Genomic DNA, 21828 nt, shown 5'->3' on the forward strand with positions numbered 1-21828 from the left:
CCACACTGTCAGCATGGAACCCGATGCAGGACTCAAACCCACAAACCGTGAGATCATGACCTGAGCTGAAGTCAAGCGTTGGACACTTAACCAATTGAGACACCCAAGAACCCCGCTATTTCTTTTTGGTTGATTTTTAGTATTTGTGCCTTTCAAGGAATTTGTCTATTTAATCTAAGTTGTTGAATTTATGGGCATAGAATCATTCATAATGTTTACTTTCTTTTTAATGTCTTTAGGCTCTGTAGTAATATCCCCTCCTTCATTTCTGACAATTACAATTTTTCTTTCTTTTTTTTCCCCTGACAACCTGGCTACAGGCTCAAATTTTATTGATATTTTCAAAAACTTTTTTTTCAGGTTTTTCAAAAACTTTATTACTTGTTTTCTTTTGAATTTCAATGATTTGTGCTTTTATATTTATTATTTCCTTCCTTCTGATCAGTTTGGATTTAAATTCCTCTTCTTTTCCTAGTTTTCTAAAGTGGAAGTTTGGATCATTGGTTTGAGGTTTTTCTCTTTTTCTTATATAAGTTTAATGCTATAAATTTCCTTGTACACTTAATCTGCTTTAGCTGCATCCCCCAAATTTTGGGACATTGTGGTTTTTTTTTAATTTTTTTTTCAACGTTTTTATTTATTTTGGGGACAGAGAGAGACAGAGCATGAACGGGGGAGGGGCAGAGAGAGAGGGAGACACAGAATCGGAAACAGGCTCCAGGCTCTGAGCCATCAGCCCAGAGCCTGACGCGGGGCTCGAACTCACAGACGGCGAGATCGTGACCTGGCTGAAGTCGGACGCTCAACTGACTGCGCCACCCAGGCGCCCCGGGACATTGTGTTTTCATATCATTCTATGTAAAATATTATCCAGTATCCCAGGACTTTGTCTTTTATCTATGGGTTATTTAGAAGCGTGTTGTTTAGTCTCCAGAAATGTACAGAATTTTCCAGGTATCTTTATGTTATTAACTTCTAGTTTGATTTTATTATGATTATAGAACATCTGTACATGATTTTACTTTTTAAAGATTGATTCAGGTTTGTTTGGTGGCCCAGAATATAGTCTATCTTGGCGAATGTTTTATGAGCACTTGAAAATAATGTATATCTTGCCTTGTTGGGTGTAGTGTCAATTCAGTTAAGTTAGTTGATAGTGGTGTTCAGACCTTCTATAACCTTACTTATTTCTGTATACTTGTTTTATCAATTACTGATGGAGTACAAGATATCTTACTAATGGTGCTGAAGGAAAGAGAACAAAAAGTAATTATAAAGGGAATGTTACAAATCAAACTGGTAGAAGGATAGAGATTATATATATTATTTACTCTGTGTTCAATATTTGATGATAAGTGTTGAAAACTGACTCTGTTAAGTGTTCTCATCTTGTTCCTGTCTTTATCCTTTCATGTATTTTGTTAATTCCTATAGATAAAATGTGATTTATGGTTATTAATCTTACAGATAAAAATGTTCCAAGTCCTTTCATTGCTTTGAGCTCTCTCCTGGGTTCCAACCTCCCCTCCACTGTGTATTTTAGGATGCCTAACCCACCCCCCCCCCCCCCCCGCCCCCAGTTGCTGGTATTGTCTGGTAGTGTTGCCATTGGACTTTAGTGACCTAGGAGTTTACAGGTCACATCCTTCTCATATAAAACAGAATATAGTAGGACTTGTGGAGAGTTCTCCAAGCTGAGAATTTCAGGACAGTTTTCCTAGAGGCGGTTCACTAAGAAATCCACAAGAATCACATGATGGCCTTCGTCTTTGCAGGGAAGACATGTGTCCCTGAGAGTGTTCTATGTTTCCAGGCACTCAGAAGTCTTCTCATTGGTTCTTAAAGTTTCTCATATGGAATAATCCCCAAAACATATTAAATGAAAAAAATCAAAGTATAGAATAATGCATATAATATGCTATCATCTGTATTTAAGACAAAATGGGGATAAAAATAGATATGTATTTTTATAACATATCCCAAGAAGACATTGATGACATGCCTGACTCTGAGGAAGGGAAGCTGGAGCTTGGTACCTAGGAGAAGGGGCAAGTAGAGGACCTTTCGCTCTATACCCTTTTGTGTCTTCTGAGTTTTGAACCATATAATTGCATTGGCTATTCAAAGAGGAAAACAAGTTAAAAACAAAATCCTTCTAGGATGGTTTATCAAACTTGATACTTAGATTGGCCCTGATAATTTACTCTTTTCCCTCATTTCTCCTTGCTTAAGTCTTCCTTCTTCCTGCCCTCCATGTCTGATCATTTGCCTGCAAGAGACATGTTGCAACATGCTCCTCCTTCTCAGAGTGTACTAGAAACTACACAGGGATGAGGTAGTGTTACTTCTTGTGACTGATTGCCATTTTTAATCCCAAACTTTCTAGACCAGAGGTTCTCAAACTTGAGCCTACATCAGATTCATCTCGAGTGCTTGTTAAAACATTGGTTCCTGGGCCAGAGTTTCTGATTCACCAAGTCTGAGGTGTTTCTAACAAGTTCCCAGGTGATGCTAATTGGAGACCACTCTTTGAGAACCAGTGCTCTGGACTAAAATTGTTTCTTCTGTGATGTGTTGTCCAGTTTTGGTGCCCCAGCTGTGTCCTAAGAAATAAAAAAACAGGAGAGGTTTGTCCCTTTCCAAAGGCATACGTGTAGCTCACCACTGTCCATCTGTCTGTCTAGCCAACAGTGCCTGTCAGGCTCTATTCCCTTCATAAGCTGATATGCATGTCACCACTAGCAGGACTGACCCTATCAGAAGCCTGCATCCCCCTTCATCTGGGCTCGCCAGAGAGGACATTCGTACAGTCATTGCTGTCATCTCCCCATGAAGACTTAACTGATATTCTTGTAATCAAGAGTCATGCTAATTTCTGATTCACCTTCCGGTGCTTCTCAACAGAGGCACTATTAGCATTTTCGATGAGATAGTTCTTCATAATGAGAATTCTGTTTAATGTGGGATATTCAGCATCCTTGGCTCCCTTCCCTGTCCTTGGTTATCATGGTGATCTGTAATCCCACCACACATCCCAGTGCACCCCTCCTCCAGCCTTCCCCTCCCCACTGTCCCTGGAGAACGGGATGAGAGCAGCACAGCTTTCTTCTGAAAAACACTGTCTTGTATTAAGCCATCAGTGAACCCCCTTATCAAACCACATTGCCTTAGCTCCCTGCAAAAATCCTGAGTCGTGTTTTAATATTTTCCTGGTTTTCATTAAATGTTGATATTAAAAAGTGATTGAATGGTGAACCCTTCTTTTGGAAAACCGTATGGGTGGAATTGTCTACCCATGATATACAGTCCCCTCTCTATAGAGAAATGCACTGGAGGGTCCCTGTTTCCTGCTGAAGTGGCTTTGCACCCTCACCTGCCAAGGAGAAAAATGTGACCCATTCTATTTCCCTTTTTTTTTTTTTAACCATGAGTGTCAGGGAACTCTTTTGCACCTGTAATGCTTAATAGGGATGCAAAATTAGTGTAGAAAACCATTTTGCCTATATTATCAGCTTTTATACATTTTTAATTTTTAAACATTCAGTAGCTTAATTTTGCATTTTCTTGTGGGTGACTTCAGAAGCAGGCCTTGGTGCAGGTTGAGTTGTGAAGGATTATAGCCAAGGATTATAGTTGCCTAACTAGCTGGGCAGAAGAATCCTGTGGTGGAACAGCCTGGCCTCATGTGGACACCAGCTAGGCCGTGGGCTTGAGACACAGGAGGGGCAGCAGGCAAAGGGGCTCTTCTTGCTGGCAGCACGTGAAGGTGTCGCTGGTGAGACTGAAATGCCAGGTGTGCTCAAGCTGGAAGTGAAGTAAGGGTCAAGGAACAGAGAGCCGCAGGTATCCCTGAGCCCTCACCAAGGTGGGAGAATCATTGAGGTGAGTGGTGGCAGAAGGACCAAACTTGCCAGGTCAAGAGAAATTCTGCCAGGACTGACTGGGTTAGCCCATGAGAGCTGCAGAAACCATCACTTACAGGAACACCATCCTGATTTGGCTCCCACTTGATCCTGTGGCCAAACAGGATACAGATGGGATACAGATGGGGCTGGGTACAGATGGGGCTGGCACTCTGGGGTCAGCTTTCTGCCGAAGCTCCGTGTCCGGGTGGAAAAGAGCATCTATTTGGGGGACCGTAGCAGGGCAGAGATTCCACCCCATCCCGCCCCTCCTTTGAGGGCCCAGTTCCTTCCAGTTCCTCTTCAAAGTACGCCTCAAAGTGTCAGGGGACCACCACGCCAAACTGGGGGTGTCCACCCTCTAGATCTCCTTTGTGAGTCGGGTGTATAAGGCCTTTCTGTCTAAAAGTCTCTCGGTTGAAATTCCATCGTGAGAGCTTGATTCCCTTCTGGTTTACAAACTCTTCATTACAGATTAATACACCTTCTGGGAAGGCAGCAAATAATTTGCACATTTGAAAGAATGGATTTATCACTTTAAGTATTTGAGATGTGCTGCTGGAGGGAAACAAGCTTTTTTTTTTTTTTTTTTTTTGAAGTTTATTTTTGAGAGAGAGAGAGCACAAGCAGGGGGAGGGCCAGAGAGAAGGAGAGACAGAACCCCAAGCAGGCTCCGCACCATCAGCGCAGAGCCTGATGTAGGGCTTGAACTCACGAACTGTGAGATCATGACGTGAGCTGAGATCAAGAGTCAGACACTTTACTGACTGCACCACCCAGGCACCCCAAAACAGAAACTTCTAAAGGGAGGAGATGGGGTGAGGTTTAGGAACCCTTGCAGGCTAAGGGGGCGCCCCGTGGGCTGCTTTGGTGTGGGTTCTGGGGGAGCAGAGGTGTGGGCTGAGCTCTGGACAGTGGGGGGGGGGGTCACTGGTTTCTGAGAACAGTCCTCTCCCAGGTGTGAGTATTGTCTCCCTGTCCTGTGAGCTCCTCCTTACCCTGGCCTTGTCACCGAAGCCAGGCCCCTGATCGCCCATGTACCAGCTCTTTCCAGAGGGCCCAACAGCCACTACCTGCTCTGTGGCCTTCCTCCCTCACCCCTGCCAGGGCCTCTCCCCTGACCCTGTGACTTCACTCCAGCTCTGCCCTCCTCAGTTCTCCTGAATTCTGTCCTCTGTGGAGGAAGGAAGCACCCAGTTCTGGTTCTCCTTGTAACTATTCGTCCTGAACTTTAAACCCATAACCCCCCCACACTTGGTAATAAAAGCACCTATTGTCCTTGGGACATTTCCACACAGCCTCTCTGAGTGATGTGCTCCTCCTCCCAGCTGCTCCTACTCCCTTGTGCATGTGTGTCCCTGACTTATCTTGCCTTTCCTCCTTCCCACCAGGCACCGGCCAGGAGGCTTCCAGTGGGCTGCCCCTGCTGCCATCTGAAACACTTCAGGAGCTTCTTGGCTAAGGGCCCCACGAGCCCACAGGGAGGCAGACCTCCAGGACGTCTTGCCCTGTGCTCCCAGCCCAGTTGCCACAACAAACAGCAGAGGAGACGTTGGTGAGTGGGCAGGGTTCAGACTGTGCCGTTGACCATTCCTCCCCAGCCGACCCTGAGGAGATGACAGAGAGGGGATCTGGGCAGCCAGGGCAGAATAGTGCCCGCAAGGTGAGATGAACACCTGGTCAGGTGCCCAGACAGCTGGGGGTGAAACCAGCATGCCTTACTGAGCATTATCTGTTGACCCTGGCTTAGCTGGTCAGAATTCTAGAACTGGTGGAGTTGGTGGGAACTGTCATTGAAGCCAGCCAGGAAACAAGATTCGGTATCTGCTGGGTGCCCTGGTTTCTGCTAGAAACCGTTATGCTGCCAAACTGGTGCTCCATCCTTCCAAATTGTCCACAGGCTTCTTCCTCCTGCTACTCCAGGAAGGTGCTCTGGTTAACTGCATTTGGTTTCGATTTTCCCTTTGACTCTCTGATTCCTTAGCAAGAAGCCATCATTGGGGGTGGAGCACAGTTCAAATTCTGTGTTAATTGTGGAACCCATCTGTTCCAGGTCCTGACCAAGAGCTCTCACTGGCCCTGCTTCACAGACGTGATCATTGTCACTCTGGTCAGTGGGAAATCCCATTGAGAGTAGGTGTAGAGTGACTCTGCTCAACAAAAATGGTGCCTTTGTGGGCAGCTATACAGTGGTCAATATTCTCAATTATATTTCAAAAGTCTGGGTGATCTTTTGGGATATCATATGTGAAAGTTAGGGGTTGGGGTCCATTGCTTTCGTAGCTTTAACTGGTGAGGAAGATGGGTTTCCTTCTGCTACCCTCTTCCCTCTTCTTGGGGTCTTGTGATTACAGTACTTGAGGGGTCCTCAGCCAGTGGCAGCCTGGGAAGTGGTCTGTTGACTCTCACTGTGAAGGAGGCTGATGGGGTCCTAACCAATTCAGTGAAGCAAAGCAAGTGAGAAGGAGGAGGGGGAAAGAGCAATCAGTGAAAAGAAGCATAGTCTGTGATTTTATAACACTGATTATTTCCCCCAAGGTTCTAAGGCTGCTTTGAAGTATGGTTCCATCATTGAAGTGGGAGAATAGCTTCTTTCTTAAAAATTATTTTTACTTTATTTTTAAAAGATTTTTATTTTTTAATGTTCATTTACTTATTTTTGAGAGAGAGAGAGAGAGAGAGAGAGAGAGAGAGCAAGCAGGGGACGGGCAGACAGAGAGAGAATCCCAAGCAGACTCCGTGCTGTCACTGCAGAGCCCAGTGTGGGGCTTGAACTCACAAATGGTGAGATCATGTCCTGAGCCAAAATCAAGAGTTGAACACTTAACCAACTGAGCCACCCAGGTGCTCTGACTTAAGCTCAGGTCATGATCTCATGGTTTGTGGGTTCCTGCCCCACGTCAGGCTCTGTGCTGACAACTCAAAGCCTGGAGCCTACTTCAGATTCTGTGTCTCCCTCTCTCTCTCTGCCCATCCCCCATCATGCTCTCTCTCTCTCTCTCTCTCTCTCTCTCTCTCTCTCTCTCTCTAAAAAATAAACATTAAAAAGAGAGAGAGAGAGAATACTCTTAGGCTGCTTTGGCAGACAAAACTAAATACATGGGTTCTGTCCTTTTGTTAAAAAAAAAGATCTTGTAATTTTAAAGCAATTTTTAAAAAGTAATTATGAGGTTGGACTCTAAAGTGGCTGATGAAGGGAGAAAGCAGTGTCTTACTACTGCCTGAAGGAAAGTACAGAATGTATGGCTGAGATGGGGGGCATTATTTTAGGATTCAGGGAAGGCTGGATCAAAGTGAACACTGTGTATGCATGAGCATTGCTCCCTTGAGAGGCGAGCCCTAAGGCACTCTGACATTGTGAAGCAGCAGAAGCAGAAGATCAAAGGATGGAAAAATTAATGCAAGTCCTTTATTTTGAAGGCAGGTTTGCCTTGGCTAAAATCAGGATGAAGGTAGAGGCTCGGGTGCTGGGGAGAGGGCTGTGTAAGAAACCCTTTCTGTGGAGTTACCCATTTTATGCTCAAGGCAGGGAAATTTGCAAGGAGAAAAAAGAGGACAAATTTTCATTGGAAAAGCTAGAGCAGATGGGACTGTGGAAATCATCCAGTACTCTTTTCCCTGCACTGATGAGGAAAGGGGGCCCCTGAAGGAGAGCTGCAGCGACACACCTGGTTGGTACAGAGTCAGGCTGGAACTTGGAGCTCTTCTCTGGAGTTCCTTCAAGTCTGAGCTGATGGGCTGCTCACAGATGATTTGGGCACCTTTAGCAAGATGCAAATGTTTCTTGACAGACTTCTCAGAAGGGCAAGTAACCTTTAGTTTCCTCCATACATTTTTTTCAGACATGCCTGTGGAAAATCTCTTTTCTGAATTGCACACTCTTTTTTTTTTTTTCAACGTTTATTTATTTTTGGGACAGAGAGAGACAGAGCATGAACGGGGGAGGGGCAGAGAGAGAGGGAGACACAGAATCGGAAACAGGCTCCAGGCTCTGAGCCATCAGCCCAGAGCCTGACGCGGGGCTCGAACTCCCGGACCGCGAGATCGTGACCTGGCTGAAGTCGGACGCTTAACCGACTGCGCCACCCAGGCGCCCCGTGAATTGCACACTCTTAATGAAGACATTCGTTCTGCTTTTGATAAAATAAACTTTGAACAATGAACTATGGTGCTATATTGCATCAAAATGTATTTCCCTAGGCTTCATTGTAATTCTTCTTTTATACTGAAAGCACATGTAATTTAGAGAGCTTTATGTTCCTTGATATATAACTTGTAATTAAATGTAGGGTTTGATCATATTTCTTTAAAAGTTGGGCATTAGGGTCTTGATTAATATTGTAACATCCCTTATACTATGAGAAAGTCAGCCTTCTTCCTAAGAAAAGAACGTAATCTATGTCAATCTGGTTAACATTGATTTGATTAATGTATCAGACATACATTCATTCATTCATTCATTCATTCATCATATAGTCCTTGAGTGATGAAGCAGGCAAAGTGCTTGCTCTCGGGTAGTTTTCCTTCTAGTGAGAGAGGAAGACATTAATGTCTGTCGTTGATTTTAAAGTTCAGTGAAGAAAAGTAGTGCAGGGTAAGGGGATGGGAGGATTGGGACAGGGTTATTTTTCATAGGATCATCGAGTGGTCAGGGAGGGTCTCTTTGCCGAGGTGAGATGTCAGCAGAGGACAGAGTGAAGTGAGCGAGTGAGTCTTGAGATCTGGAGGAAGAACTCTATTCAAGGCAGAGAGACTGGCCACTGCTAAGGCCTTGAGGCAAGAGTGAACTTGATGTGGCCAGAGGAGCAGCAGGCAGGCCAGCCAGCTGTAGAGTGGAGGGTGATGCCCAGTGTGATAGCAGGTGAGCTTGGAGCAATAGGCAGGGCCTGGTGAGGTAGGGCCTTACAGGCCATGGTAGAAGTTTGGATTTTAGTCTGTAGGTGGTCATCGGAGCATGCTGAGTAGGAGAGTGACATGTCCAACTGCTGAATGGAGAACTGACTGGGGAAGCAGTGTGGAAACAGGGAGGCAGTTAGACCGCTGCAAGGGTCTAGGGTCATGATGCTGGTGGCTTGGATGGCTGGTGGCATGGGGTTGGTGATGTGTGATCAGAATGGAGGCAGAACCAGAACAAAGGTAGGCAGGTGGATGATGGAGCCTTTGGTCTGGGTGGGAAGTGCTGCAGGAGGAGCACATTTGACGGGGGAAAGTTGAGAGTTCTTGTTACATCTTGTTAGATAAACCAGTGGGGATGTGGAGTAGGCAATTGGATGTAACATTTTGGAGATTGGCAGAGAGGTTAGAATGGGAGATGGGTTTGGCAATCTCTGGCCTCTCACCACATATAAAGCCATGGGACTGGAGTTGATCCCCTGGGGGGTGAGCAGGCCATCACTTAGAGACCAGGAAGAGAGGGGAGGGTAGGAGGAAAGAGAGGAGAGTGCAACACCCCATCCAGAGAGAAGAGTGTCTCTCCAGATGGACGAGGTGACTGTGCCAGTGCAGCTGAAAGCATTAAATATATTACCAGCCTGAGAATAGTGTCCTCTAGATGATTGCCTGGATTTTTATGTGCTTGTGGGCCTTGTCTCCCCCATTAGACTGGGAACTCACCAAAGCCAGGGATTATTTCACTGTTCTCCTGCTTGCACTTGGAGCCACTTAAAGCTACGGCTAAACCACCTACTGAGTGGACACTTACTTGTAGAAGCTGCTTAGAGAGTCATCCATCAATGGGATTGTGGGAACAGTGTTGATGAGGAAGGGGCAGAACGAGTCCTGCTCTTGGCAAAGAGGCCAGTGATATCCCAATTCTGAGTAGAAGGAGTTGGGTGGCAAAGAAGACAGATGGGAAGAGCAGGAAGGAAGCAGGACTGTCAGATTCCTGATTTGGGGAGCGATTGGCCCCTTAAATGTAGTCATATAGTTCCCTCCTGAGGAAGGGGGGCCCTGAAAAGTCAGGAACTCTTTGAATGGCTGTTGATTGATGCAGCAGTTGGATTCTTTACCTCTGTCTCTGCAAAATATGTGCATCTATCTATCTATCTATCTATCTATCTATCTATCTATCTATCTTTCTGTGGCTTAAGAAGGATGGAGGAGCCTGTAATGACTTCCCTTGGAGGTACCTGATTCAGAACCAGCAGTTCAGGTCCTGACAAAGAGCAGAGTCCCAATGGGACCTGAGTCTGGACAGGAGTTCTGTGGTGGTGCTCGGGGGCTGTCATGGCCTCTTCTGTTGACTGGGTTCCATTGATCTGTATCTGTGGGGAGTAACTGGGCCTGAAAGTCTGGCCATCTCTGACTGGGGGTAGTGTCTGGGGTAGACCAGCCTCAAAGATCCCTAAGGGCTGGGCACACTAGGAGTTAATCTGCATAAGGAGAGAGATGAGTTTCCCGGCCATCAGGAGTCTGGGATAATAACTGGATTCTGTCCTGTTTCTTGTCTCTTATGTAGACATAATGAAACCAGAGGACTCATAGGATCATAGGAAAGCATAGGAATAGTTTCCGCTGGGACACTGAGAGCTTTGAAGAGATGGGAGGCCATCTTGATGAGACAGGACCAGAAGTTGAGAGTCCTCGACAGCATAAAGGAGACCCTGCTTGTGGAATGAGGGCAGATCCTTGGCCCTCCAGAGTTTAAGCTGGTAATAAGCCTGCAAGCCAAGGGTCCATCCCCTGGAGTTACCCTGGGAACCTAACAACTAAATTTTTCCAGGTGATCTTGATCATGGGGCTTGATAAAGCCCAAGCCTGTTGCTAAAACTACATTAAGATAGGGGCGCCTGGGTGGCGCAGTCGGTTAAGCGTCCGACTTCAGCCAGGTCACGATCTCACGGTCTGGGAGTTTGAGCCCCGCGTCGGGCTCTGGGCTGATGGCTCAGAGCCTGGAGCCTGTTTCCGATTCTGTGTCTCCCTCTCTCTCTGCCCCTCCCCCGTTCATGCTCTGTCTCTCTCTGTCCCAAAAATAAATAAACATTGAAAAAAAAATTAAAAAAAAAAACTACGTTAAGATAAAAGCTCTTTTTATTAATTTGATACCCATTAAAACCATCACAGGTTAATTAATTTTCAAAAGAAAGAAAACTATGCCACAGTTCTGCAAGTAACTTATGTCCAGATGTTGACATCTTGGGACAGCCTGTCATGCTTAAAAATATTGTAAGAAATCTTTAGACAGTAAAACCTAAAAATAAAGCCCCCAAAATTAAAAAGAAGAATAAGGGAAAAGCATTGTAGTTCAAGAGATTTATTGGTTTATTTATTTTTGAAAAGAATATAAAGTTAACAACTTAATACCAGATTCCAAGACCTAGGTATCCCCACTTTTGTAGTGGGGAGGGAAGGTAATTATAAAATGCAAGAAAGCACCCAAGGGAGAAAACTATAAAAATCACTGGAGGCTTAGCTGACTAGCCAGTGGTTTCTACAAGCTAGAGTTACTGAAGCGCATGAACCCTTGATGTGAGCAAGTGGTGCAAGGGGCACGGGGAAGAGATCGCGTTTGATTAATTCATGGTGCCTGAGGAGGATTTGGAACCACTGACAACTTCCATATCTACCAGCCTCCCGTTAAGCCACCTGGGGTGAACTGAAATTGTAGTGGATGAGTTGAAATTGTATTCATAACATTATCCCTGACTGTGTTCTTTTCTCAGTGCCTGGGGTGAGTCTGGAGCACATTCATAGCAGTATTTCCGCCCTGTTGCCCCATTCATACAGCTGCCTGCTCAGATCTCAGCTTTCTCTGGGTTGCAGCTAGAGCGGTTCTGGGCCAGATTTCCAGGACGACATCCGCGGTGTTCTTACCTCTTCTTCTGAACTATGTCAGCTCGTGTCCCGCTGACGTCCAGCCATGCCATATCCCTCGGATCAGGTATCCCCCACCTTTTGTGGGGTGATATGGTTGTTATGGAGAGGCCCACCTAGTGCTCTCAGTGGAGGGTGAGGAGAGAGTGACAAGCGTCCTGGGATGGTGGCAGGACTTGCAGTTTCCTTGCCCACAAATGGAATGCAGGTAGAAGCTTGTCCAAGAGTTCATACAACACAAGCCCAGGGTCTGATACTGTGGGTGAGCATCTGGATTTAGGAGGGCCTGCTTGGTCAGGTGGGAGAAGTAAGTGACATGGGAGGAGAAACTGTGGTCTGTGCATTCCAGACACGGGGACTCAAAAGGGAGGTCTTCCCACTCAACAGATGTTTCCCCTCTTTCAAACCAAAGCCTTGGAAGGACCTCAAATGAAGGGAACTTTAGATGAAAATCAAGAAGATGAAAATCAATAAAAATAGATAAGGAAAAAATAATAAAAATATTTTTCACTTACAATTTTTTTTTGAAGCAACTAAACATGGACAGAATGTGATGAGGTTGATGAGAGTCTAAGCTAAAGACTATAGGGAGAGTGTGTTTTGCTACCTTTTCTTTAGGTTATGGTTAATAACCATGGAGGGTCTGAGATTTCACCTGAGTGCAAGCTAATGAGTTAGCTACGGTGTCATGGGACCTGTGGGTTAGGCATAAATGACTTTTTGATTCACAATGATAACAGTGGCCTGGGTACCAGCATTTTCTCACACTGGGTCTTTGAGCTTCAGTCCCAACAGGGTGATGCAGAGGGCCAGGTGGCACCTGTGCACATGGGAGAGAGAAATCTTGAGCTTAGGGAACTCAAATCTTGTATAATGGACAGTAAGTGTACATGTGCTTTGCTCCAAAGGCGTACACGATCTCGCTTGTTTACGACATAGGTATCCTTGCAAAGATAGTCTGGAACAAGGTCACTCCATGCTTCTACTTGGAAGATGTGCAGAACTGAGAAAGAACCATGGAGAATGGCTTCCACATGCTGCATCGATAGAGAGGGAAAGGAAGCTGGTGTTACCACCTCCTTGTTACTCACCAGGCAGTGAGCAGGAGACCTCGTTCTTTACCTCATCAGAGCTCAGAGGTGGTACTGTTGTTAGATCAGTAAGGAGCTGGTGAGTAATGGGACTGAGACATCCAACTACAGGATTTATGTAGGTATTACATACTTCTTATATGCGAAGCATTGTGTTAAAAAATAGCTAGAGCTTAGTCAGATGTTTATTGGCTCACAGTTCTAAGGGCTGTCCATGCATTGTGTAATTCTCATAACTAAGATTATCAGGTGCTGCTGAGGAAACTGTGGGGGACACTGAGGCACAGTGAGTTGATGGGGCTAGGATTCAAACCTGCGTGTTTAGCCACTCTACTCCTCTGTTCTTTCTTCAGCCCTCAGGGTCACACAGGGAAGGTCATGGTGAAACTAGCATATGCACTGAGGATGTGGAAGGGTTTGGAAACCATGCCGCGTAGGAATAGTGGAAGGGCCAAGGGTGTCTCGTCTACAGAAGGATAAAGGATAAATGGTGACTGTCTTCAAATATTTGTAGGCATGTCTTGTAGCAGAGTAGAGTTTAGTCTTCATGACCCCGGGGGGCAGAATGGGGTCCAGTTAGGAGGCATATCATCCCTCAGCCTGCAATGGAATAGGCTGCTTGTGAGTGTGGGAACTTCTCGAAGGATTTTCTGGGAGATTGCCTTTTGGGATGCCATGGGTGGGATCTGTCAATGGCCCCTCAGTAAGCACCTCTGTTTCTATTCTCTACAGGAGCTAGGTGATGGAGGAGGAGGTTTCTAGTGAGATATTCTAGACCTTTCCTAAGAGAGCAGGCCCAGCTGAACACAGTGGCCCAAACTCCCTCCCCTGCCATCCCTTTCTGTCCCCTTTCTAAGAATTCTCTACTGTCAGGCATGCCCAGAGGGAGTTCCTGCATGGATGAGGCTGTGTCCTAAATGGGGACTCCAGCCCACCGTAAGGGGCTGGAGAAGTCCATCTCAGCTGTAGACCTGCTCTGTCTCATGAAGGGACCCACCAGGATGTTGGCTCAGTCCTGCCTCTAACTCTGATGGGTTTGGTTCCATCCCTCTCTGAGCCTATAATCACCAGCCTCCTGGCTTGACCAGGCTCTATCAAGTAGCCTCACACACACCAGACCCACTGTTGCCCAGTTTGGGACAGAACAGGATTCCTATACTGGGTGGGAGGCTGAATTATGACATCTCTGTGGTCTCTTAACTGTATCTGTGGTTCTGTGATTCACCCTTTCTTTGTCAACAGCCCATGCTTTAAAAAGCAAGTGGGAACAAGTGGTTGGATCCAGTACTCCTCTGTAAGGACCTGGCTGTGACCCAGTGGTCACTCTCTGGTCTTGGGCAGCTCCGGTCCTGAGTGGAGCAGGTCTGGTTCAAGTGCAGGTCCAGGGAGGAACTTGGGGAGATGGTGAGGAATGAATGGTGGCAACTGCTTTAATGGCATCTGTTGCACTCAGCCAGAAATGTCTTCTTTTGGAAGCTAAAGACTCCCTCAATATGGTCTCAATTAGCCTGTGCATATCTTTAAAATAATTACATTTTCATCAAAGGGTTTTTGAGAGTGATGTTTAGCCCAGTGTAAAGGGCATGATCAGGATTTGATCCTGAAATAATGTCTCTGCTATCCCAGATGTCAGGAGCAACTAAAAATATACTCATAACTCAGAGGAATTCTTGGTTTATTGGACCCATCTCCTCTTCCTCTTAACCTCCCTCCAGAAAGTGAGAGGGTGATGAAGTGAGCCAAAATTCTTTAATTATCCAGTCTGCTGACATTATTTTATCTGCATCACTGATATTAAATTTGTACAGCATTCCATTTCAGTCACAGAGCTAGGAGCAGCCTCTGCGAATGCGGGCCTTTGTCCTTCTGCTGGTTGTGGCCAATGTTCTGCTTTCCAGTCCACCCCACCCTCCCTCAGACTTCTTAAATTCCAGAGCTTTCTGTGGCACCGGAAATTATCTGTCTGTGGAATGTCCATACTTCAGGAAAGTCCCTGAACTGTGTATCCCAATTCTGCTTCCCCCAACTCATCTTGGCCATTTGTGGTTAGGTTTTGGCATGCGCTTATCATTGGAGAAAGCTGGGTTTGGCGGGAGCATTTCATCGTGTTTCTATTATTGACATCAACGCAATTTCATTGCTTCCTATCATTGACATCCATGGAGAAGGAAGGGAAAGTGTGGCTAGTTTTTTTTTTTTTTCTTCTTCTTCTTCTTCTTCCTTCATGTACAAATTTAATTTTCCCTGTTATATCCTTAACTTTTCTGGCCAGTCAGATGCATCTTTGGTTTCAGTTTGGTTCTCTAGGCTGTGACCTTTCCATCTGACTTCATGGTAACACACTCAGCTGGTTTACTTAGCACCTGGTTGATGCTACTCTTACTGCTACAACCGGGTCACATTTATTGAGGGCTGCTGGTATGCCAAGCACTCACTGAGGGCTCCAGTCCTCACAGCCTCTTGAGGCAAGTACTATTACCATCCTCTCCATTGTATAAGTGAGGACACAGAGATTCAAGAACTGGCTGAAGATCCTGCAGCAGGGCTAGGGTTGGAAGCCAGGCAGCTGGCTGACTTCACCGAGCCTCCCCCCTACCCCGCCCCACTAACTGTCTCCCGGCCCTCCGCTGTGCACGAAACCAGTGTCCCCACTAACCCTCCAGGAAGTGTTCCTGTCTTTCTAAAACCCTGTCCTCAGCAAATGTTTAATGAGAACTGAGTGTGCAGGCCATTCTGCCATGGAGATGCAAAGATCTACAGACGTGATTCCCACCCTCCCCCCACAACCTCTCAGACACTGTGGCCAGACAGAGCCTGAGCTCTGCTAAGGGGCCATATTTTCTGTCAGCTTATCCCTGGTGCCGCCATCAGCAGAAATGCCTGGTAGCACTTACCTGGGCCCACACTGCTTGTGGTGAGCCCTCACAGACATTTCCCTGACCAGAGCCAGCATTGTGGCTGGACCAGACCTTGTGGTCCTTATTACAAGATAAGACCTTAGCAACAAACATCAGGGAACTTGGAAAAGACAGGGGTTATTACTTATGTATGAGTCCTAGAGGGTACATGGCATGCCTGGGGCCACACAGTGAGGTCATGGGGAGAGACCGAGAGCTGTCTTGGGGTTCTGCTTTTCTGGGGCCAAAGGTGGGGGCCTAGGGTCTCCCAGGATCACTCTTTATTGGTAAATTTAAAACCTAAGAGTGGGAATTAAAGTGTGGGAAGGGAAAGGTCAAAGGACCAGTGGTTTAAGTCAGCCACAGCTCTCTAAAAAGCGAACTTGGAGGGTGGGGCGACTTGGCTCTTCATCTAGCATGTAGCTGGCGGTGTGCTTGTTTGAGATGGATGTCTTTGAAGTGGATGCTTCAGTAACCAAAAGCTTAACGTCAGGACCTTACATTACAGTCAGAAAAGCTGTCGGGTGCTTTTGCCAACGGTGCCTTTGTGGCATTCACTGCTGTTTCCAGGGTCGGTTAAGTATCTGACTTCTGCTCAGGTCATGATCTCTTGGTCTGTGAGTTTGAGCCCCACGTCAGGCTCTGCACTAGCAGCTCAGCGCCTGGAGCCTGCTTCAGATTTTGTGTCTCCCTCTCTCTCTGCCCCTCCCCCACTGATGCTCTGTGTCTGTCTCTCTCTCTCAAAAATAAGTAAACATTTAAAAAAGTGATGAACAAACTACCAATTAAACAAAGCTGTGGACATTTTTACAAATGAATGAGAGAATATTTTAATTACCAAAAAGGTAATTAGATTGAAGGATGGCCTGTTAAACTATGTACATTGAGTGTATGCAAAACCATGCACCATCCTTGTTTTCATATTTTCTCACAGATTCGTGGGAACTTGGTCCTGGATAGGTGCCTGTGACCCCATGTTATAGATCCTGCTAGATCTAGGCCTCAGAGCGGTGGGACTTTGAGATTAGAGTAGGACTCAGCTGCATGGAAAAGACTGCCCATGCCATTCCAGAACTACCTGTACTGGCAACATTGTATAGGAGAGGGCGGAAGGCCTTTAGGTTTTGCTTGATAACAACAGTGGTCTTGAACTTCATGACTCCTTCCAGTTGGATCCTTTCCCGTCTTGCTCAACACTTGCCTCACTTCCCAAGCCTTGCCTAACTTGGTTGGATATCTAAGCGCACATCCCTCCAAACTGTGCAGGAATCCCTAGACCTGGCCCTTGCTTAAGGCCTGGAACTAGATCAAGGAGCTCAAGCTCAAACTGGAGCTGAAGAAGGAGAGAAAAATATTTAGGGGGCCATGAGCCAGCCCAGGTAGTAGGCTGACATGAATCAAGAGGACCCAGATGCAAAAGCCATAAAAATTTCATGCACTTTGACTCAGTAATTGAAATTCTTAAAATATATCTTGGGGAAATAATCTAGACTGAAGGAAAAGTTATATGCATGAAACTGTGACTTGTGAGGTCATCTGTTTTTAGTGAAATTGGAAGCAACCTAAATGGTAAATAACAGGGGCACGACTGAGTAAATTATGGTTCATCCACTTGGCAGAATATTGCAAAGTCATTAAAAATGAGACTTATAAAGAGTGTTCCATAACCAGGAAAAAGTTTGTGGCTTAGCCTGAAGAAAAGTATGAAAATGAAGGCATTGATACTATATAAATATAATTAAAAAAAATTTTTTTAAGGTTTATTCGTTTCTCAGAGACAGACAGAGTGTGAGTGGGGGAGGGGCAGAGAGAGAGAGATTGAGAGAGAGAGAGAGAGAGAGAGAGAGAGAAAATCTGAAACAGGCTTCAGGCTCCGAGCTGTCAGCACAGATCCTGATGCGGGGCTTGAACTCATGGGCCATGAGATCATGACCTGAGCCGAAGTCGGACGCTTAACCGACTGAGCCACCCAGGTGCCCCTATATAAATATAATTTTGATTTGAAAGGTACATATATAGAAAAAAAACCCAGGAGAAATGTACATGAAAAATGATAGTATTTGTGTCAGGAAAAAAGTCATCTGTAACCCTTTCCACAACTAGACTTTAGCAGATACTGTTTAAGAACAATGACAAAAGAGTCTGGAAGAGGGGGACTGGAGTGAGTTCAAAGTTCACGCAGGGAGTCAGCAATCAAGACACTGTCTAGAAGAGGGGGAAGGACACATATGAGAACATGTCCAAATATAACCCAGTGTGTGAAATAACATAACCGTTTCCTGAACTGAAGGCAGGTGAAGCATGAATAGGGTGAATGTGGCCAAGGAAGACGTCTGTGAAGTCACGTCTCACATGTAGACTAGGAAGACTGTGGAAGGATGGGAGTGGCCACACATTCATCCTGGTTCCCCTAGGCAGTCCTGGCAAAAGGATTAATAGGATCCCTTTTCATTGTCAAAAGAGTCCTGGTTTGGATAATCTGTCACATGGTCACCTTAGATGTTGAAAAGGAAGGAGAAGGCCACTCTAGGTTGATGATAATTGTTCTGCTAGTCACCTCAAGCACTTAAGAGTGAATGGATTAAGATTCCCTGATGCTGAAGTGGGCCCAGCCTGATGGAGAGGTGGCCCAGGTGTAACATTTGAATACTGCCCCACTTCCTGTTTAGTTGAAGGCTAATCAGGGTGGTTATTCCCAAGCTTCCCCACCTGTAGCTGGAATTTGTATTTTGCTCTGGCCAGGAACTCCTCTCTCCTTGATTCCTTCTTCACCCATCCCACAGATCTGGTGCATGACTGTTAAAATTTTCAGTGAGCAGAAGCAGTGCAAGTAGATAATTTGCCAGCCGAGCCTTCCCCTGTTTGTGTACCTGGGAGCATTTCTCCTCAGAGAAGTTCTTGACTTTTAATAGAAAAGCTCATGTATGGCTAGTGCAGAAATAAGTTCAAATGGCAGAAGATGGTAACTTTAAGCAGATCAGGGCTTGTCCTGGGGTGGGCTCTGTTTACCTCTTGGTGTGTACCCTCTGTTCTGTTGCCCTTGTCAAGGCAGGCTTATGGGGAAGCCCATTGCTGTGCAGAGCACCAAGCTGACCAGCTGCGATTCAGCCTGGAAGCCAAGCCTAGGTTTGGGTTGCAGGAAAAATGGGGTTGGGTTGTGGAGAAGGCCTCCTCCCCTGTGCCCACAGGAGAACTAGTGTGACCCTGAGTGCCCCAAGATGCTTGCCTGCGACAGAAGAGGCAAAGGACCTTCTTTAGGCAGCATCTCTTACAGACAGTCTCAGCCCAGAGGTGTTCCAGACCACAGAGGAGCCAGACAGATGCCCTCACTTTGTACATGAACAAACAGATAAATGCTTTGGGGATTGCCTAAGTGAAGAAATGGCTGGGCCTTTTGTGAATCTTTTGTCCTGCTGTTTGGTTGAGGAATACAAGTGGTGAGTGTGGGGACAAGCTCCCTTTGACTTTTTTTGGACTTAAGCCCGAAGTTACCTTTTAGCACGTGAATACTATTTTAACTCTCCGGTTAAGACATAAGGGGAAAGAAAAACATGGCCTCACTTGAGAGAGAGAGGTTTGCTTTGGAGGCCAGGATATACATACTTGACAGGAACCTTCCGAGGTCAGCTAAGAGAGGACCCCTGAGCAAGCAGGTGTTCATGCCAAATCCCAGCTCCCCGGAGTGGCCTGGTGGGAGAACCTGACCTTTCCATGGGGGAGAAAGTACCATTGTGAAGACTTAAACTGAAACCGGTGTAAATAAGACGGCACTGATCTTTCTCTCGTTTCATTTTATCTATGCCACAGGGAGCAGGTCCCATTAAAAGCAAAGTCCGATTTTTCACTTGGGCCCAGAAACCAAGAGGGACAAGCCATTAGAGAGGTAGCACCCAGCCCTGACCGATAGCTGTGAGGCAGAGCAAAGTTGATGGCAAGGGTTCTTGAGTATCTCATGTCTTGAATCTCCCCACATCAGGTCCTGGGCTCTGGGAAGTCCTAGGGACTGCTTTCTCCAAGAAAAGTGACACGGCACAACCGGTAATGCTGAAACACCAGACTAAGAGCAAAAACTGATTCTCTGCACTACACGTTAATGGTAAGAGCTCCAGATGACAGCAGTTTGTTAAATGTTCTATAACTATGAGAAATGGAGGTTAGTAATTAGAAGTGGACTGGTAACTGAGTGGTTATATTTGGTATGGATAAGCACGCAGGAAGCTCTGTTTTGGGCCTAATCAGCCATGGCTGGAGAGGCCTAGCTGGTTGGTGGCTGTGCCCACTGGATAGAAGCTTACCTGAGGTGCTTAGAAGAAAATGCTCTAACAACTAGAATGGGTGTTTGCAGGGAGGCAGAGAGCATACTTCTCTTCAGAGTCCTGTGCCAATCTTGTTCCTGTGGGGCAGAGAACATTTAACACCCAGCAGATGTTGGGGCCATGTTCCCCTGTAGGCTGATGCTGAGAAACTGCTGCTTTTGTGTCGGCGGAGTGTCCCGCACAGGGTGTAGAATTGTTGGGTCCAGGAGTGGAAAGCCATGAAGGGTTTTAGGGCCTGTGATCAGGCCATTGCCTCACTAGCTATTTTGTTTCCAACCCCACTTTCCTAGTCCCTGTGGTTCTATTGTCTTTTGCTAATCAGGCCTCTTCAATAGGATTCCAGACCCTATGTCCTCGAGGTCCCCCAGCTAATACTTGGTGGTGGCCTGTTGATCTTCCTGTTGCCTTGCACTTCCTTCCCTGGTAGCTGATGTGGGGAAGGGCTTTCCCCCTGCATGTGAGTGTCCCTGTTCCTGAGAGAGGGTTGGCAGAGAGAGATGCTCTCTCCTCCCCACTGAGAGACAGTTGAGCTGACACCTCTGAGCAGAGGTTCCTCTCTCCGGAAGGTCAGTTACATTTTGCTATGTTCCTGCTGACACACTGCCAGTGCAAACCTGAGATTGGGGTTCAGAGAGGCCCAGGCCTGGCAAACACCAGTGCCAGACCCAAGGATGCCCCATCCACCTGTGTTGCTCAGACTACAGATTGAACTTTTCACCCAGAACTCTCCACCTCGATGGGGAAGGAAAGGCAGGACAGGGGTGGGGAGGACAGCCAGGGTGTGAGGGAGGGAGATCATGGGAGCAAATGGAGGCCACTGGCAGTGAGTCAGAAGGAAGGCGTGTGTTCTCACTCTTCCCGCAGTGTTTATGTCACCATATTGGGAGGATGTAGCGTCTAACACGCTGTGTTGAACCTCTCATCTTATTTATGCTTGTGGTGGTCATTGTAGGTGCTCAGAAACACACAGCGGTGTGTATGTGGACAGGCTGTGTGCATTTTAACCCTTAAGTGGGGGTTCTTCTCTGTTGGGAGCATAAACTTGATGAACCTGGCTTGGTTGGCCCGGATGATCAACATGTGGCCCTGATAACATAAATGTTCTAAGTAGTCAAGAGGGAGTTGATTGTGTCAGCGTGTCTTTGTCCAGCCATGGAACAGGCTTTGTAAGACAAACATCCGGGGCCTAAGAAGTTGGGATCTGGAAGAAGATTCTTATAGATGTGAACCACAGGAATGAATGAACTTCTGGAATTTCCTTGCTGAGAGGGGTGTGCATGCTTGTGGCTATGGCTTTTGGCTACTGTATATACGTTCTGCTTCCTGGTGCCCAAGACTTACCTAATTACTAGCAGACTAGCTCATCACTTCAGAACCAGAAGTGACTGGCTACTGTCACACAAGTTCCCTTAACACGCTCATCCAGGTCCCTGAGGAATAGTTAAGGGTAGCTTGTCTGAGCTGCTGTCCGCAGACCAAAGTATGTGAGGGCCCCACAGGTGCTTGGCTCACAAGAGGCAGACAAGGTGTGCACATCATATTATAAATTATGTTCATCTGTATATACAGATAATACACATCCAGGAGAAATGTTAGAGGTCTTCTAACCCCAGAGAGGTTAGGACACTTTTCCAGGAGCCACTGTTAGCAGGTCCTGTCCCTGAAATTTGGTGGCTCTAGCCTTATGCCAGCCCTTCTCTCCGGATTTTGGTTTTCTTAACTATAAACTGAGAAGGTGACCAAATGTCCCCCTGTGTCTGGGACTGTGTGCAATCTAGTGGCAGAACCAGGACAAGACACCAGGACCTTG

At 46.3% G+C, this 21828-nt stretch overlaps 1 protein-coding gene across 3 annotated transcripts in view; it reads left to right on the top strand.

Annotated features, from left to right (window-relative positions):
• The first annotated feature begins 5302 nt into the window (after nt 1-5302).
• MYLK (myosin light chain kinase) overlaps nt 5303-21828 on the top strand; it is a 229635-nt gene continuing 213109 nt past the window's right edge. The window contains exons 1-2 of one of the 3 annotated variants that reach the window (XM_047874662.1): nt 5303-5457; nt 19679-19798. In XM_047874662.1, the coding sequence (XP_047730618.1) occupies nt 19796-19798 (3 nt within the window). In that variant the 5' untranslated portion in view covers nt 5303-5457; nt 19679-19795. The remainder of the gene's footprint in view (nt 5458-19678; nt 19799-21828) is intronic. The other 2 variants (XM_047874666.1, XM_047874663.1) reach the window with 2 other exon arrangements.

The sequence above is a fragment of the Prionailurus viverrinus genome, chromosome C2, assembly GCF_022837055.1.
Source record: "Prionailurus viverrinus isolate Anna chromosome C2, UM_Priviv_1.0, whole genome shotgun sequence".
Classification (NCBI taxonomy): domain Eukaryota; kingdom Metazoa; phylum Chordata; class Mammalia; order Carnivora; family Felidae; genus Prionailurus; species Prionailurus viverrinus.